Raw genomic sequence first — 19,577 nt, 5'->3', positions numbered from 1 at the left:
GGGTGGTGTGAAGCGGCGGAGGGCACAAGCCCACACGGAACAGCAACAGTCACACTGTGTTGTATAACAAAGTTCTGGATTCGAGACCATTCCTTTTATGCACAACTGTTCTTAGGTCTTTATATTCTTAGGATTTTGTTTGTTAATTCCCCTTTTGAGTTCTAACAAATGTTTGATTGATTTGAGATCTGGAGAAGGAGATGATAACTCAAGCACATTTATTTTCTGTTCAATTAACATTTATTTTTTTTTAATTTGGATACGTTGGATCATTGTTATGTTGAAATGTGCATTTGTGGCCAAGTTTCATCTTCATAATAAACCCCCCACCCTGCAACATTTCACAGATGGCCAGGAGTATTTTCTTAAAAAGCCTTCACTTTTCACATAAAACTGCTGAGCAATTTTTGTTTCATCCAGGAGATGACATTTTATTATGAGGTCTCCAACTGTCACATTTGGATTAACGCTTACCTCCCAAACTACTTGTCTCACAACCCCTAGTTGCAAAATACATTTGGAACAATGGCTGTGTTCCCACTGTACCAGTAGCCTTACAATTTTTAATAATGAACACAAGTGGAAAGTGCTAGATCCAGACCCAGAGAATTATGTTATAGCCATCCAACTTGTGGAGGATGACCAAAATGATGCACGATATGACTAAATGATACTCACCGTTTTGTATAATATCCCTTTTATAATCTGGGAAAAAGAAAAGTGGCCCCCACTGCACAAGAGCAGAATGTTACTTTAGATTTTTTTTAAGCAAGATACATTATCCAATTTGTTAATCTTTCTGTTAAATACTGTCTTTGTTCCTATTACATTCTGCAATGTGACTAGATTGGGTTTTTTGTATGAGAAAGGACATAGCAGGTGCAGTGTAATCCACTCCCTGTAGCACAGAATTAGTTTTAAAATAGAGTAATGCCTTAACGGTAACGGTTTATAAGCAGGCAAAAGGAGGCTTTCCTGATTTAAACTACTTACTTGAATGAACATCTCGTACAATGCAAGACCATTTTTATTAGCAACTTCACCTCAAAGGCTAGGCCAACCAAGGGCAAATGTAGTTTTTAATTGGTTTGGGTTGCTTTGTTTCAGATTTTAAGAGCGAGCTGCCAAACACTCAAAGTAAATTTCTATTCTTTTATGAGAAAATACTTGTATTAACTGCTCTGAACAGGCAATTACTATGACTGTCTTCATCTCTTCCACTAATGATACAAACTCCATGTACACTAATTAATGTTAATTCCATTATGAAAAGGAAAAAATCAATTTCAACTGAGCATCCTTCTTCATCTGTGCAGCTGAATAAGGGAAAGAATAGAAATATGAATTCATAAGGGTGGGTAACTGTAAGAAAATAATATATATTGTTTTCAGATGTCTATCTGTAGAAGGAGTCTTTGAATCCCATTAAAGGACACAGAAAGTAAACAGCTTCTGCTACAACACTGTCTGAGGTGGATGGTGCCAGTGTAGATAGGCAAGTAAGCTGCAGACAAGAAGGGTGTGTGGATCAGAATGCATGGCAGCATAAGATGATTTGCATCTATTACAAAAAGTGCCCTGACATTTATATTTGTGGATTAGGTATAAAACTACATTATACTCATTGATGAAAAAATCTCTCCAAACTAAAAGTTCTCGATTTTCTCTCTCCCAGTCAGGATTACACTGATATTTCTGTCTCTTTCACAGGGAATCCAAGGTTCTCAGTACAGAAAAATATCAGAAACCCAAATTATCCTTAAAGTAAGTTCTCACCTTGCACTAGCTCTCTAAGATCAAGTGTTATTCTCTAGGTTTCTCTGTTCATTAACAGAACTCACACATGCACTTGAAGAAAGTTATACAATGGAAACACTTCTTTTTAACTTCTCAGCATGGAATTAACTTCCACTTGATCCTTTGCAGCTCACACTATAAGGCAGCTACTCACTGTGCTTGACCTCCTCTTTTTTTACATTTCTTAGTAGGTTTTTAAAGCTGGACACAGATTTATGATTCAGCTAAGTCTTAACGCAGCACCAGTGATCATGAATACAATTATGACAATTATAAAATTGGAATTATTATTAAATTAAAATTATAGACAGTTATAGCCCTGAGAAAAATCCAAATTGTACAATGTGCACATGTTCTAATAAAAGTGCAGCCAATTCGTGTACATTACCCATTTTGGAGTTTGTTTATGATAGCCAAATTCTGCATTGCAAGTGCTGGGAAGATGATCAAAGCTGTGATCAAAGTATTAGAGCAAGAATGTTATGATTTATGTCATGATGATTTTCTGTTATGACCAATGGGTCACTCCATAGTAATAACTAAGAACAGTTGCTAACCATCTTAAATTTCATTACAAATTACCTAGGCATTTTGGACCTACTGAGTTCAGAAATTTTTATGTGAAGTGAACGAGTAAAAGTGAGGTAAAAGCTCAACTCAGAAGCTACCATCATGTGCAGCACCTCATTCTTCAGCATCCTAATAAACAGAATGTAAATATCCAGTGCCCAAATGTAAAATTGTCATATTCCCATGGTGGGTTAGTGAAAGGCTTTATTTTATTATTTTATATTATTTTATTTTTATTAGTATATACTATTTATTTTATATCCTGTTAGGATCTCAAATAACTGTAAGGATATCAACCTATACTAAATTTTGGGACCCATGTTTTGTTTTAAACAATTCATCTCACTGGCCCTTAACCAGTTATTTTTACAGGTATGGTCAAAATAAGTCAAATGTTTTTTAATCATCCATAGATATTTTTGGATAAATGCTGAAAAAACATGAATGAAGAAAACATGCATCTGAGGACTTCGGATTTCTAGCAGATTTTTACATTATATTTGCGATGCATTTGAGAATTGTTTATAGCCTATTCCATAAAGTGACCACACAGTCAAAAATTCAATATTGATATTATTTTGAACTGCTAGATTTAAAGAAAACAGTGGAAGGGTGTACCTTCTGTGGCACTGGCTTTGAGCTGAGAGGTTATGAATTTGCTTGTGTAACAAATTTGTCTGTTATAATAACGCATTTGAAAGAACCAAATCCTTTGTTGGGTCTTAAAAACTACAGATCTATAGAAAACATACAAACAAGACTGATCAAAAAATGGTTAACTCCTCAAGCACTTCATTTTGGTAACGATAATCTTAAACACTTCAGATGGGCCAAGTAACACTTCAAATAAAAAAATATATAATTTCTGAAATCAGTGAGCATGGGAAGGCCTAATTTAATTATTCTAGCAGAATTTGAAAACAAGTCAGGCATGGAATGACTCATCTTTTAATTCAAAGGGATGAAAGTATTTTATCAGGTATTTGTTATAACTCACATTTTTTACAGACAGTACAAGTATAACATTTAGTATAAAGTATGTTTCTGTGTATTACAGCTTCACTGTGACAAACTACATGTGGTGGTATTACAGTATATAATGACAAAGCAAGTAAAAAGAGAATAATTTTATCTTGAACAGACCAGTACACTGCATAGAGAGGTCACTTCAGGATTTTTCATTGTAGTACCTATATTAAGCATTGAATTTAAATCCCAAACATTTTTTCTGAAACATGATATACAAGCACAGTAAGCAGTTTAACAACACAGAAAAAGAAAAATATATTAGACATTTCATTCCCTTTAAAAACATAAGGTCTATTAAAACTTTTGAAATTTACTATTCAGTAAATTTTAGCACTCAAGCTTTGTGTGATTAGATACTATAAAAACAGAAACATTAACATGAACAATAGTTTCTGGTCTCACACTTGCAGCCTTATAAAGCGCTACTGTCTGATGAACTAAGTGCACCCATTAGCTAACAACCCCAGATTAATCTTAGTTAAGCAGTATAAAAACTAAAACAAAAAATCCACACACATCCTAGCAGGCTGATTTAATGGACTCTGGATAAAATACAGCTCAATGGGCCAAGGTTGAGATACTACCACTTTATATAATGTTGCACAGTCCTGCATTCACCAAAAAATCTGGATTTTTTTACTGGATTATATAAAGCCTTAATTAGCCAATGGATTTACCATTTAACTAAATAATACTGTATACTATTTTATTATGGAAATATCATTTTCTAAAAATCTCTCAAAACGAAATTCCATATGATGTTTCAACCAACACATTCAAAACATCTAGTGTATTTCAAAATCTGTATTTCAAAATTGCTGCAAGGAAATACTGCAATTATAAAGCTTGTCAGACACATTCAGATAATACCTTAGCTTTAGCTGGAAACATTTCTAAGTTAGCATTACACACAAAGGAGTATGATTCTACAAAAACAAATATTAGATAGCACTTTCAATTGAAGGAAAAAAATGATTTACCTTTATCAGAGAGGTAACCACAATTGCTCCAGCATTCACCATAGGATTGTGGGGTTTATCTGTATAATGTCAGAATTAATCAAAGTCAGAAATGATTAAATGAAAACAGTATATTATTTAAGATACCCTTTATAAATTATTTTCACAATAGTTCACCACTAACAAAATGTTTATTTGAGCTATTAAAATAAATAGTTAAATTATCAGTTTAAATTTAAATCAATTTCAATTCACTGGTTTTCGTAGCTATATGTAATGTACTACTAAAAATGGTTATGTACTTTTGATCTTACTGAGTTGTAGAAGTCTATAAAATTATTGTTGGTGACAGTCCTACTGGGAATCTCAAAGCACTGACAGTTGCCATTATATACTGTATTTAAATAAACAAAAATAACAAAAAAACATACTTATTCTTATCCAATGTAACATTCAGTAGAAATTAATACAATATAAAGAACTAACAAATGTAATTGCAAGCAATCTATTGATAAACTGCTTGCAATTAAATCTGTTAGTACTTTATATTGTATTAATTACACAAATTATGCAAATTTACAAATATTGTCAAAAGCATAAGAACGTAAGAAGGGTTACAAATGAGGTCAGAAATGGCTTGTTTGGTAGCAGTTTATTGATCCAAGGATCTCATCAGGACATTTGGTGAGGAAAGCCAATATTTTGGATTCAACCACATTTTAGTCAAAAGAAAAATAACTTGTCACTGTGAAATACACATATTACACATATCTGTAATGTTGGATGGATTGTACCACGTGGAAATACAGTATGAAGGCATGATCAGCAATGATTACAGGGTCCTAAAAATCTTATGCCATGCATTACATACCGGATGAGTTATGTGTGAAGTGTAGAAGTTACTAAGCAACAGCAATGTAAAATTTCACATACAAAGAAAATCAGGGGGGCTAACTCTATCCAAAAGTTTGTTATACAACCACATAAACCTTAAATCTGATGCTTAAAAAACAGATTACAGCTTTAACAGTTTTTCCAGCTGTTTGTTATTTCACATTACAATGCAGTTAAATATCAGCCTTGAAGCTTTTACCAAAAAAGCTGCTCAACCATTGTACTTCCTTCTACCATCCCTAAAATACAATTAGCAAGAATACTGCAAGTATCAGTTTGTATCTATGAAATATTGATCTGAAGTCATGTTCACTGCCTATAATGTGCCATTTGTTTTGAAGCCTTATACAAACAAATGTTAGGCAACAAAATACTGTTACAATATTCTTATGATATGAGTTTTGAAAATGGCATTAAAAGAGAATCATTGGCTCTCTCTCTTTAGAAATAATGAATATTATCCAAGTGTTACAATACTTCCGCTCTCCTAATATTCTTAAAAAAAAACTCCATGCCAGCAGGTTCACAGAAGTCATTAGACAATGAGGTCACAGGATAAAATCAGATTACTGCAATAGTAATCTGCAGAGTACAGGCAAAATGGGTTTCCCATACTATTAAAAATACAGTATCTGTTTTTCCTAGACAAGTGAGGGGAAACATTTTATTTAGCAGTCCATCAATATTTTGATTTGCACATCTCCATGGAAACTTGAGATTGCTAATGTAACCCAATGTAGCCATTATTAATACTTAAAGATAGCTAATTTCTATCTAGACACATCTGGAGTTCCTGGTTCATTAGTGAGTATTTGACATCATGATTGTTGTAAAATATGATGAACAAACATTCATTTGAACCTTGTGATAGTCAATGGGTTTGCAATCATTATTTTTTTATTAGAATACCATGGCAAAAGACTCCTGTAAAGAACATTTCACCTCTCAGTGTTTCATCACAGATCACAGACAAACCCATGACATTTAAAATGCACTTCTAGACTGATAATCAGTCTTGTCAACCAGCACTAGTGACAAGTGAAGTCTATCAATTCTGCTGCTTGGTGTATATGCAAGTCTGCATTTAAATTACTTTCTTTCATGAACAATGGCAAAATTCTATAACCTTCAAAATTCTTTAATTGTTCCTGTAAAATCATAGCCCCAAGATCATGTCTAAGCTTTAGTTTTAATAAATATTGTATTTTCTTTAAATTTATAAAGTAATACATTTTCAAAAATACAATATTGAATGTAATGCAGAAAAACAGACACCAACCAGGGAAACTTTGCTTGCATTTCAGATTCTAACCATCAATTACCTGAATTTTAAAATTACCACTGTTTGACATAGTGGTATTTAATTTTTAAACAGGAGTTCAGCTCACCTTGCAAAAAGCCTAAACTAAATCAACATACCGCAGTGCAAACGATTCAACTCAAATACAAAGGTGAAACAATTCATTAAAAGCAGTTAAAAACAAGATTAAATAAAGAAATTAAATCGTTTCTGTTTATTTCAAATATATGCACAATAATTCTCAGCAGTACTTTCTTCTCTGCTTCCATACCAGAAGATCATATAAAAAAAGAATGTCAATGGTTCCATCTAGAATATTGCAGTCTTTGGTTTTTAATGTGACCTTTATGATTTGAAGAAAAAATAACCAAACTAGAAGTAAATGAGCTTACCATCTTCATTCAGGAACAGTTTGTTAAATCGTAATCCACTGGGCTCTTTTCCAACATATCTGTGTACATACTCTGTACCAAGATCATGCACAGCTATTGCATACTTCAATGGCTTCACACAGGACTGCAGACAAAATGGTACTTTGGTATCTCCAACAGAATGCCTAGAGTTAAAATGAACAAAAGCTGAAAAAAAAACAATACAAAAGGGCTGTGTAACAATAAAAAGAAATCTGCTAGTCGTAAGACATTACTCAACCTTAAAACTTCTGGCCTTGTCTCGGAAAAATGACACAGAAGGAAAGAAGTTTGAATCAGGGATTTAATAGTTTAATTTGGTTGTCCATACTAGCGAAAAAATAACATGAGCCATGTCAAAATGACCAAAATTTATAATTCGATCATTCTGTTATACACTCATATCCCGCTATCCGAACCTAATTCATTCCTGAAAAGTCACCCTGTTCCAAACCAAAGACAAGTTTACTCAAAAACCACCCTAAACATATAATACCATACTGACCATTATTAGCAATATTAGTGTACACCACTGTTCTACTCAAATAAGCCAACTATAGCTTTAAAATAATTATTGATATCACATTTACATTTTAAATTATTTTGTAATAGATCGTTATACAAGTGATCGGCTAGAACGATGTGCATACTGTTGTTGACTATTACACTAAAGAATCTTTTTCTCTTCCATAAGACCCCATAATGAACGGCAACTACAAAACGAACACAAAAATAACACTTTGAAAATGTGAGCACAAGCTGTGATTGTAAACAAAGGACTGCTGCCCCACAGCATCCTTTATCACAATGCCTTGTGCACGTGCAGGAACAAAAAGCTGTTTGGCGCTGCATTCAAATGTTAACAGAAGGTTCTCTACCAAAATTGGTCACTTTCAAACTTCAAATTTCAGATTGGTGAAATTTAATTCTCTAATGAATTACAAGATACAAATTCTTCATGTTCAGATTAGAACAAATTCGTATACTTAAAGTTCTTATATCGGGGTATGAGTGTACAGCAAACAAAATCGCCACCTTGTTTATGTTGTATACCCAACATACTGTCCCTGATTCCCACCTTTAAAACAACAATACGTCATCACTTACATTACATATTTGTTTTTGTTTCATATCTGACCTCCAACCTCAACTAAACAGAACTAACAAACTTTACAACTAAACAAATATGCATCTTGGCTATAACTAGATATTATCATTTTGGAAAAAAGTCAAATGTTTTCTCACCACTGCTCTGGTCACTGCACCACTTTCTCTTAAACTTCTAGAGAATAGCTTGATCTTATTTCTTCACCTTTTACCTATCCATCAAGATCTACTAAAGGTGTTTATTATCTTCTTGATACTCTGGATGACAATGAATTACACATTACAGGATTTAAAAGATTACTTGCCCAGTAGGTTTTCATATTTTTGGACCTCTCTGTGCAAGGAAGGCACTACTCTGTCTTCCCATCTAGGGTTTGTTAGCCCTTTTTAAATATAAAATGAGTCCTCTATCCAATACTGTATTTCTTCATGGAATAAAGATCTAGATAAGCCAGCTGGTAGCCCTGATTGGAATGTGCTGTGAGTATATAAGATCCTTGGTAAAACATCTAGATAATCGTCTCATCCATTTTAAACTCACACGCAGAACCTACAGTCCTGTGAAAAAGAAAGTACACCCTCTTTCAATTATATGGTTTTATATATCAGGACATAACAAAAAATCATCTGGTCTTTACCAGGTCCTAAAATTAGGTAAACCTAACCTTAGGTGACAAACAACACATAACAGATTCCACTATGTCATTATTTAACAAAAAATAAGCCAACATGCAGGAGCCATGTGTGAAAAACTAAGTACACCTCATGATTCGGTAAACCACCTTTAGCAGCAAGAACTTGAAGTAAACGTTTTCTGTATGAGTTTATCAGTCTCTCATATTGTTTTGGAGGAATTTTGTGCCCATTCTTCTTCACAACACTGCTTCAGTGCATTGATGTTTGAGGGCATTCGTTAATGTACAGCTCTCTTAAAGCCGCCACAGCACCTCAATAGGGCTGAGGTCTGGACTTTGACTTGGTGATTCCAACACCTTGATTCTTTTCTTTTTTAGCTATTTAGTTGTAGATTTGCTGATTAAATTTACATCAATTTCAATTCACTGTTTTTTGTAGCTATTTGCAATGTACCACTAAATATGGTTATGTACTTTTGATCTTACTGAGGTGTAGAAGTCTATAAAATTATTGTTGGTGACAATCCTACTGGGAATCTCAAAGCATTGACAGGTGCCATTATATACTGTATTTAAAGAAACAAAAATAACAAAAAAACATACTTAGTATTCTTATCCAATGTAATGTAATGTACAAGACCCTTTTAGCCAATGCCTGGCTGGACTTTCTCCCCTTAAACAGTTTGTTATATCTCTGCAGCAGAACATAGCAGGAGCCTTAAATTGAAGCTAACCCCCTTGGCTTTGAGTGTAAACAGTCGAATTTCTTGTATTTCTTAATGAGCCCACTCAGCAGACAAACATATAAAAAAATACCAAAAAACAGCAGGCAGAAATTTTGTTTTGGTCTTTTCCAGGCCTGTCAGGTAGCTGGAAATGATTTGAAAACCTTGTTGTAGGTGTCTACTGGCTTGGATAAAAATCTGGGACAAATTGATCAATTTGAAAAAATTCTACATAATGTTTTGTGAAGACTGGACCTGGAATGAAATTTCTCGCATATTGAGACACTGCTAGAGAGCCTTTTTCAGCTGTTGGGCAGTGGGAAAAAAACCTCAGAGATGCCTTTTGGTGTGAAAAAAAGGAGCACTGATAAGAAACTGATTGATTACCTTCTGAGTCAATGATTGACAGCTAGAAGGCAGGTGGAATGCAGCCTGAGGCTTCTAGAGGAAGTCCCACCACAAGGGCTCTGAATGGCTGAAAATGCAATGAATGACAGCATTTTATACAAATCAGATCGCCTTATTTCTGGTGGTCCTGCATCAAATAGCTATTCCAAAGTCAATAACGTTCAGTTTCCTCCAAGTCTGGAGGTGGGTTAGTCTAGCCTTTTGTGGATATATATTGTGCTTCAGAACAAGGTAAAAACATGGGATATATATATTTTTTGATTTTGCGGTCTTGTTTTGCTGGCTTACTGATTACCTTATCGATGCATTTTGGAAGTTTGGAAGTGCATCAGCAGATAAAAAGTGACTTGTTTGTTTAAAAAAAACATTTTCTTTAAAACTCTGGTTGTTCTTTTTCGATTGATATCATGTTTTTGTGGTTATGTTGGTAAAAAACTATTAAATATGATGCAGAAATCAAATGTAAATATTGATTTACACCATGGACACTTGCGAATATGCCAAGCACGGGACACGTTTGATTAAATGAATGTTTTTTTTTTCGGTTCTGAAAACGGTTTTGTGAAGTTCTAATTGAACCTTTTTCAATTGATAAAAAGGTTTTCTGTAAAGGTTCTGTGGTTTTGGTGATGTAAAACGATGAAGTGAGATGCTCCTTTTAAGTCAAGTTTCTTAGACAGTAGCTGCATGTGGCCACGTTTGCACTAAAAGGTTAGCACACACCTGAATGCTCCAGATCACCAAACTGCCAAAAGTTCTAATTAACTAATCAAGTGCATTTGATTAGCAGCACCTGGCTGCTAATTACTTTCTTAATTCCAATGGAAGCAGCTAGGGTGTACTTAATTTTTACCACATGGTTTCTGCATTTTGGCTTACTTTTTCTTGAATAAATACATAGTGAAATATGTTATTTGTTGTCTGTTATCTGAGGCTAGATTTGTCTAATTATAGAAGCTGGTGAGGACCAGATGATTGTTTTTTATGCCCTGATATGTAAAACCATTGAAAGAGGGTGTAGTTTTTCACATGACTATATGTAAAACCACACACATTTGAGGAAAGGAACTACTGCACAAAGGGTTTAACTTGACTCATTAACATGCCTGACCCATTCTGTGGGTAGGCTTCACTGAAAGAGCAGGACTGGGTGGATTCTTGTTTGTCTTGTTTGTTCCTATATAAAGAAGTATAATTAAAATACACTGTAGAAGTGCTAGACATATATCAGCCGAGAGAGAGGTGTTTTTATAAAAATATACTAAAAATTATAATTTTTTATTAAATTATAATTACAAAATTAATCAAAATAGCAATCGCCTGTTTTTCTACTATCATTTTCTTTGTTCTCTGTTCCTTTTTTAATATATGAAATTGCATTCTAATCTATTAATCAGTACAAACATTGAACAAAAAATCTTCAAAATTAAATTTTGACATGGAATGACCCCATAGCATAGTATTTTTTTATTTCTAAGATAAGTTCAATTTCATCAAGGACAGGAGGTTCAAGGTTTCTTTATTCTGATATTTGTAGAAAAAATGCTTTAAATCGCAATTTTTATATTAATTTTATTTTTGATTAATTAAATGCATCCAGATGAAGCTGCACTGCTATAATCTTAAAAATGAAGAACCTAACAGACTAAATAAAAAAACATAATGCAAAATACATGTCCTGTTTTGATTAGTAACAATGGAATAGTAGAGTAGGGGTTGTCAAAACAAGTTATCTTATTGTATTTCTTGAATGCAATACGATCATCTTATTCCTGAAATATATAAAAAGGATGAGGAAGTTGCATTTCAAGGCTGCAATGTTTGAACATCAATGGAATTACTTAGAATATTACTGAACATGTAGCCTTTTACCAACTCTCACATTCTCTGGGTGCCTCTTATTCATGGATGTGTAAATGAAATTTCCCTTTCCATGGTACTTTCCCAACAAAAGTTAAATGCGTAACTAATGAGACTTAAAAGATTACATGTTCCATTGGAATTGGGTTTGCCAAGTCAATACTAATTAAATATCAACAAAAATGATTTAAGGAATTTATGACGCATTTCCTGGACTTGTCAAATCTGTCCCCATTTTCATCAGAAGGCAATGCTTTCTTTTAGAAGTTAAAAGCATTTGATAGTAGCAAACAGTCATTCATTATTTCAGAAAACAGTAATTTCAGTAAACGGAAAAGCAAAATCTGTATCTTATGAATCGTTTATTAAACGAGAAGATAAATCTGGTTTTAAAAAGACATTCTGTGAATGTGAATTATGAAATCAAAGGACAGCGATCGTAGTAATTAGAAATGTCAATTTTTTTTCCCCTCTAATGGACTAGCCCACACTACAGTTACATTTCCCAGTTAGATTTCAGTTTTAGTTTATCATTCACCACCATCCTAGATACCTCTGTCCATCCACTGTGCACAGTGAAACTGCCCACAAGTCTGGGCTGAACTTGGCAAGCTGTGGAATATAATCAGCAACCTGCCAAATACAAAAGGCACTTTATTAGAATTTTCTTTGTCATAAATAGTACTCACACAACAAAAAACGTACTCTGTTCATAAAACAGGAATCAGTCCAGATGAAGTAGAATTTGTTTAAAAGCGCTACAAAAATCAGACAACAGACAATTTCACAGAGATACAAACATTAAAGTTACTTTTTTTAATTAACATACTAGCATCAAAATTATTATCAGTAATACCTATCTGCTAAATTATTATTTATTGACCTCGGAAAAAGGGCATGATGACAGAGCTACTGAGAAGCATATAATACTTAGTCTTAACATGAAAAAAGGTTTATAAAATTATATTCCAATACATGAGACTACAAATTTGTTCAGGAGACCTTTTGTACTGATAGTATTATAAGTAGCTTTAAATGGCCAATGAGCAGAGAATTGGAAAGCATTTTAACTCCTCCAAATTTAGCAACTTACTGAGCCAATTAAGTAGTGCTAAGCTCACCTAGACCACAAACCAGAGGACACAGCTAATATCTTGAGTTTCAGACCACTGTACTAATAAAATGGACATATGCTGCGTACTGATGTATATCAATTTTTTTCTATTAAAGAAGCATGATTAAAAACATAACTACTATCAGCATGTCTGTAAAGTAGATGTTATTAATGTAATTAATTATCCTATTTTATTTCATTGTCCATGCATAAAAATGTAACATGGAAAAAGGTCAATATCTAAGCAAGTTTTTTTGTTCTTATGATTTACATTTCTTAGGAATAACAGAGACTTGTAAAAAAAAACATTACTTTTTTTTAAAGTAAAATATTTTAATTAAAAATTATTTGTAATTGTTAGGGAGCATCTCCAAAAGATTTTTCTATAAACTATTCCCCTCAGTCCTCCAGGATGGGCTAAAGTGCAGTGAGTGAATTAACTAATAATACAGTATCACTTTCATGTTAGTTGAGGTCATGTAAGCCTCTGCCGTCCTTGTTACCAAAGAGCTTAAATGTGTTCTACAGACTCTCAGGGTTAACAAATTGTCAAAAATTGTCAGCCACTGCTCAGTGTTCGGCCTTACCTGCCCACCAGAAAGCTTTTTGGCACTCTCGTACAGCTCATCAATGTGAGAGGTGAAAGACATAAAATCAGGAACAACAAATTTCTTCCTGAAGGCTTGGGTTAGCAGTACAATGTTGCTCTGAACACACCTAAAAAAGATTGAATATTCTTAGTAAGAAAAATAAGAATATAGGCAGCTATATCTTACACCAAAAAAGAAAAGTTTGGTTACACTACCAATGTAATTAGCAAGCAGGGGTACCCAAACATGGTCCCAGTTTAAGATTTACATTCCAAATATGACCTTGGTTGCTTAACTTAACCTTACCTGTTGTCTATTGTTAATCCCCTAATATCTCATAAACAACTACTGCTTTTACATATTTGTACTATTGCAAATTTTATTACTTTTAATGCCAATCTTTTCCTCTTGACAGTTCTAATATGTCTATTAAGCTGCACATGATCTTTTACTATACTTACATATTGGACGATTTTATGCAGTCAATGTTTCTTAATTTCTCCATTAAGCCCTTTTTTTTATTTGAGCCTCATTGGCTTGATTATTTTTTGTCAGTTAACAATATTGTGTTTTTGAGCTATGATGATCCATCTTTTGTTGGCTCTGAATCCTTCTTTTGCAATTTTACTTATTGTAAGCTCTGCTTCATTCCTTTTTAGGCTGCATTTTCTAAAATAATAAACCCTTCTTTTAACACATACATTAGATATTGAGAGTATACAATCATCCAGGACTGCTGTTTAACCTTTAAAAGTTTCAACTTTATCCAAGAGACAAGGATTTTCCCTCTTACTTTTTGAAAAGATGCTTATCTAGCATCACCCCATCTGAGGTGGACTGGAGGGTGACTTTCAGCATGTCCATGCACTCCTTCAGCCTAGGATCTCCCGTTCGCAGTCCTGTGGCTTTTAAAGCCTAAAAGAATATCAAATACAAAAAGAGAGATTCAGGAGCATGTACAGAGCATTTTTTGTCACTTTTCCATCTACACTCACAAACATTAGCATTATTTGTAGAAAACATATTCACTACTACATCTTACTTAATGTTTTAAATCTTAGAATTAATACATTAATAATATTCTTGCAAATGTTTACTTAATTTTCTGAACCCTGTGTTATTCTTACAAGAATTATATAGGTATACAAGACAAGATATTTCTGATGCAATTTAAAATTACTGAACTGGAAACCAAGTTGCCTGTTACAGGGTATGCTTAACAAGTATTTTTTTACTACATTGGATACTACCCTCTTTATGAAAGCATTAAGTTCATTGCTTAGACAATAAGCCAAGTTTCATATACATAAAGCTAGAAAACGTTAATGGCAATTTAGCTACTGGTAATAATCTATCAGATTATTAACTCTACTTACAGTGATAAATTTGTGAACTGGAATTTTCTCTTGTCCTTCAGCAATTGTGTAGAACAACAGATCCTCGAGACTGGGCAATATGCCCGCTTTTCTTCTCCTAGAAAATAAGAACATTCACATTGATTTCAATACTGGCCATGAGAAAAGTTTGAAATGCAAGATATCACAGCAAGGGATATATGGCAACTAACGACATTTTCAGCATACAGTATTAAGTTAACTATTATTGCAACTTATAAGTTTGATAAATACATTCAAACCTGTTTTTAAAAGCCAAACTCTAAATTGTTCCCAAAACATGTTAAATGGAATCTGTTTTGAAACAAAATCTGAAACAATTATAAATACCCTTTGTAACAAGAGCAGAAGATGGAAAATTAATTTTATGATCAGCTAACTGCATTGTTTTCACAGAATGTCCGATTTCCAAATACACAAAAGTCTCATCGTTTCAAGATGAACAAATTAAGTCTGCAATTATCCACTCTGATCTCTCGACATCTCTCGACAGTGGCCAGGGATTTCACACAATATCCCTGAAATGCCCCTGAGAAACACTATTTTAACAGGTTTTAATGTATTCCAAAACCAACCAAAGAGCATTAGTGGTTGCAGAAACTGTTCATATTCAATCTCTTTTCACCAGCATTCATTAGCTCTAATCCTGGTGAGCCTCTTGAAGGAAGACCAAGATTAGTGTTAAATGCTGTGCAAGAAATTTTTGCAGTCTATCTTTACCTATATACAATTTAATACTATATATATATATGTAACAATAACAAAGAAATAGCATTACCTTCTAGCAAGAAAATCTAAAACTCTTATTATGACCCAGAGACTTATCTTGAGGAAAAAAAAACTCATACTCATTTTCTGTCTATAATTCTTCCTAAGACAGCCTTGTTTTATTATGTACTTCACTTCACAATTGACAACATGACCCATCACCATCAGCACAACTGCCAATATCCAAAATGAGGTATCCTATTTCTTAATGATAAACCATGTTTTAAAAAGAATGCCAGAAAACTAATGAAATGTCACATTCACAATCAAATTGAAATGTTTATGCAAAACATAGATTTGAATTTGTAAATACTAATTTTGAAAAGGTAACAAAGGCCATTATACACAATAACCTTGAAATAAAAAATATTGCAGTCATATACTGTAGCTAAGTCATGTAGGTTTTAATTTATGAAAGATTTTTTAAAGAATTCTTATTGTATCCCTGAAAGAAAAAGTACTGCCAATAAAGCAGATATCCGATTTCCAGTTTGGCATGTACTTTCAGCACTGCCTGAATGTACACTAGACCTGGGTTAAATAAAGTTAAGTGCATCATTAATACATTTTATTAATTTAATATATTGATTGTACTTTTGGTTACTGAACACTAACATTTATAATTCCATCATGTATTATATGTCCTTGTAAGCTTTTCAAGTAGGTATGCATATGCTTTAGATTTCTTTCTTCTGATTATGATTATGTTCAGAAAAACTGCTTTATTGTAATATTCACGCAGTGTAAGAGGATGTTTAGACAACTTCTAATTAGTATACTTTCTTCCTATCCATTTTGTATTTCCAGAAGACATGGATGTTACTTTTTAACATTTTAATACAAGTTGGACAAAACGTATTTGTTCCGTTAATTGGATATAAGTCCCAGTACCAAAAAAGAACAATCATAGAAAAGTAGCAAATAATCAGAAGATAAAAGAAATGTGAATCACGACTAATCAAAATAACATGGGCTGGTCTTTGGCTTGAGGAATATAACTGGATGTAATCTTTTGGTATAGGACTTAATGAAGTATAAAAATCACTAGGATTCTCTGATGTGAAATAATCCTACCCATTGTCTATTTAGGGTTTGGCAAAAACAAGAGTTCATTCAAGGCTCATTGATTTACCAGCAACCTGTTAACAACAGCAGAGTGCTATATATAGACCATAGCTTCAAGAAATATTTTCTATCTTCAATCTGTAAAAGATGGTCAATGATCTAATTTAATCATTGTTTACCCTCTTTAACTGATTTAATCTTGACCTTATACGTATAATAGTCCCTGTTGAATGATCTTTTTGTAAAGCTTACTGCGGGTAAAAGTTCAATTAAAAAGGTCCCACACCAGAAAAGAAAAAACATTTTTACTATTTATGCCTCTTGTATTAAGGCAAAAAAGCAAGTGAATTGTTGTGAAACTACTCAGGGCTTTAAATTCATTTTTGAAAACAAGGGGGAATTCCCCCTTTAAGTGAAGCTCATAGGGGAGATTTCAGCATCTTGGGGGGGAATAATAGTAAACTAATGAAACGTGTATATTGAATTAATCAATACATAACACGAGCTTAATGAATTAATTGTAAATAAAGTCCTACCTTGTTGCCAATCTGTCTGTCATTGCCAACCTCATCTCCATTGAGGTACTGTACAAGAACATAACTTAGGAGAAGGATGATAGTTGTTTTTTTTTCCTCTTCCTCATCTACCCACATACTGTATCTGCTTTTCATGTTGTCAAAGGCAGGCTTTTGTGTCTCCTTTAAAGTTGTTACCTTAAAGGGAGCTGAAAAAGTCCTGGTCTGAAGGACCAAAATGGATTAATATCTCTTTCAGTGCCTCTTTAGTATACTGAACCATGGCTGGACTGTGTAGAACTACATTTACCAGTACATCTTTCATCAAGTGACAGAGGACCACAAAGTTGACCTTTGTCAGAGCTGTACCTTTTATCTGCAATTTCAGAGTTTCTTAAAAACTTTTTCAGCTTGTTTTCATGTATGTACCTTACATGAGCTGCTTACTGTTACTTATATTAGTTGATTCATCCAATATTAAGGAAAGTGTAAGACTTGTCAAGACAGCTGCATCCAACATTTCTAGGAGTGTGTTTGCAATAGCTTCCACAGTTTGATCCATCAATCTTAAGATGCTTCAAAGAAGGACATTCCATTTCTTCCATGAGTCTCACAAGTTCAACAAATTTTGAATTGGCTTACTATTTTTATGCAACAAAGTATGCCACTTTAAGTAGCCCTTTAACCCCTTCCTCACTACGAGATTGTGCAGCTTCAATTACACCAGCCACAGCAATGTTATCTGATTCTGATTCTGAGTGCTGTGTTATGAGCAACTGCATTTGAGTGTCTAATTATAGTAGACAAATTTTTTAACACCAACTAGTAAATCTCATACTACTGAGCATGTTGCAAACTAAGCTGCTCATTTCTGTCTTTCATTTTCAGCCATGGGTATATTTTCAGCCAACTTGACTGAAACTTTGAGTGCTTTCTCCTTGCTGTTTCTCCTCATTGCATTTGTTCAGGTTGAGGGGCATTTTTTCTTGAGAAATGCTCCATTTCTGATCGAATTAACCAACTAGATTTGGAATCTTTTGCGTTGAACTAATGTTAACTAATTCAAAATCAAAAGCAACCCATTTTCTATCCCTATTTGTCTGCCTATAACGAATGTGAGATGTGCAACGAAACCACACAAATAGTGTAACTTAACCAAATCATGCAGTAATGCCGTACAACATGCTGGGAAACCTCAATCTGACAGAGCATACATGTGGATTGATTTAGGCTAATTCTGCTTGGCAGATAGCTTGCCAATAATTGTATGTTTGAAATTCCCACATTATAAATGCTGGATTTGCGGTAATAACTAAAATTGTGCAGCATACCCACAATCCCGTGCCGAAATTCAAGCCCCAACTAACAATAAATTACTTTTCACATGTGTACAAAGCAAAGGCAAGTGTTAGTTCTCTAATTGTGTAACACTTAAAACTGAATTTGAATTTTGACAAACACCTAATAATGTAAAGGAATAAGTAAAGGTTTATTCCATGTTGAAAGAAAAGAAAAGAAACAATGTTTCACCTTTGGAGCCTTCTGTAGAAGCCAAAGCAGCCTACGCATGCTGACACAGCTACCTACTTGAACTACCTAATTATATAATAAGATAATGTGTTAAAACAACAATTTCTTCCTAAGTATATTGTTCTTTAAATTTAAATGAAATTAAAACTTAAGGCTCGTAAATGTAATGACATACTGTATAATGTTTCATATTTACAAGGGCTGAGTGCTACATAGCAGTCTCACAAAACTATAGTTAAAAACACAATACTGCACATCAATATTGCACAAACCAAAAGTTGTTTATACATTGTATCCAAATTTTGGTCACCATGTCACAAAAAAGATACTGCTGTTCTGGAATCAGTCAAGAGAAGTGTAATCAGATATATCCTGTGTTCAAAGAAAGGACTGACTAAAAGAACTAACTTGTTTTGTCTCAAGTATGCAAGTATTTGAAATCCTTAAAGGACAAAGTCAAACCAATGAATTTCTTCAGATTCAACTGAATAGAGAATACAATGTGGAAGATGCAGCCGTCCACAGGTGTGCTACTTTAGGCACTACAGTGTACAGAGATGACGTGCAGAACCTCCTTAATTTTCCCCAATCGTCAAATGCAGGACAGCACTACTCTATAACTCTGCCAGGTGTTGGAGTGAACTCTTAAACTTCACTTAAATTTCCCAACGACAGTGCCACTGCCCATTGATATGCTGTCAGTCGTGGTTAATTGCGCTTTAATCTCTAACACCACTGAAAAAATACCCAAATAAAATCTAGATCACGTAAAATCTCAAAGGGTATTAAAAATTTTGGCTGACCAGATAATGGATGGGTGGAAAAAGGTTGAAATTGTTGCTTTAAAAGTACCCTGTAGCTGCATGTGATGCACAGACAAATAAGTACAAAGGTACATCAAAATTAA

General features: G+C 33.6%; 1 protein-coding gene across 2 annotated transcripts in view; it reads right to left on the bottom strand.

Moving 5' to 3' along the window:
* The window catches only part of glsb (glutaminase b), an 81,573-nt gene that overhangs the window by 39,177 nt on the left and 22,819 nt on the right, over positions 1-19,577 (bottom strand). For both annotated transcript variants that reach the window (XM_015359152.2, XM_006636663.3), the window contains exons 2-7: positions 14,775-14,871; positions 14,192-14,313; positions 13,396-13,525; positions 12,248-12,327; positions 6,942-7,105; positions 4,377-4,435 (exon numbers count right to left, since the gene is read on the bottom strand). In XM_015359152.2, the coding sequence (XP_015214638.1) occupies positions 4,377-4,435; positions 6,942-7,105; positions 12,248-12,327; positions 13,396-13,525; positions 14,192-14,313; positions 14,775-14,871 (652 nt within the window). The remainder of the gene's footprint in view (positions 1-4,376; positions 4,436-6,941; positions 7,106-12,247; positions 12,328-13,395; positions 13,526-14,191; positions 14,314-14,774; positions 14,872-19,577) is intronic.

Source organism: Lepisosteus oculatus, chromosome 12 (genome assembly GCF_040954835.1).
Source record: "Lepisosteus oculatus isolate fLepOcu1 chromosome 12, fLepOcu1.hap2, whole genome shotgun sequence".
Lineage (NCBI taxonomy): Eukaryota > Metazoa > Chordata > Actinopteri > Semionotiformes > Lepisosteidae > Lepisosteus > Lepisosteus oculatus.
The sequence above is the reverse complement of the archived record's forward strand: the minus strand, read 5'-3'. Positions and strand labels throughout refer to the sequence as shown.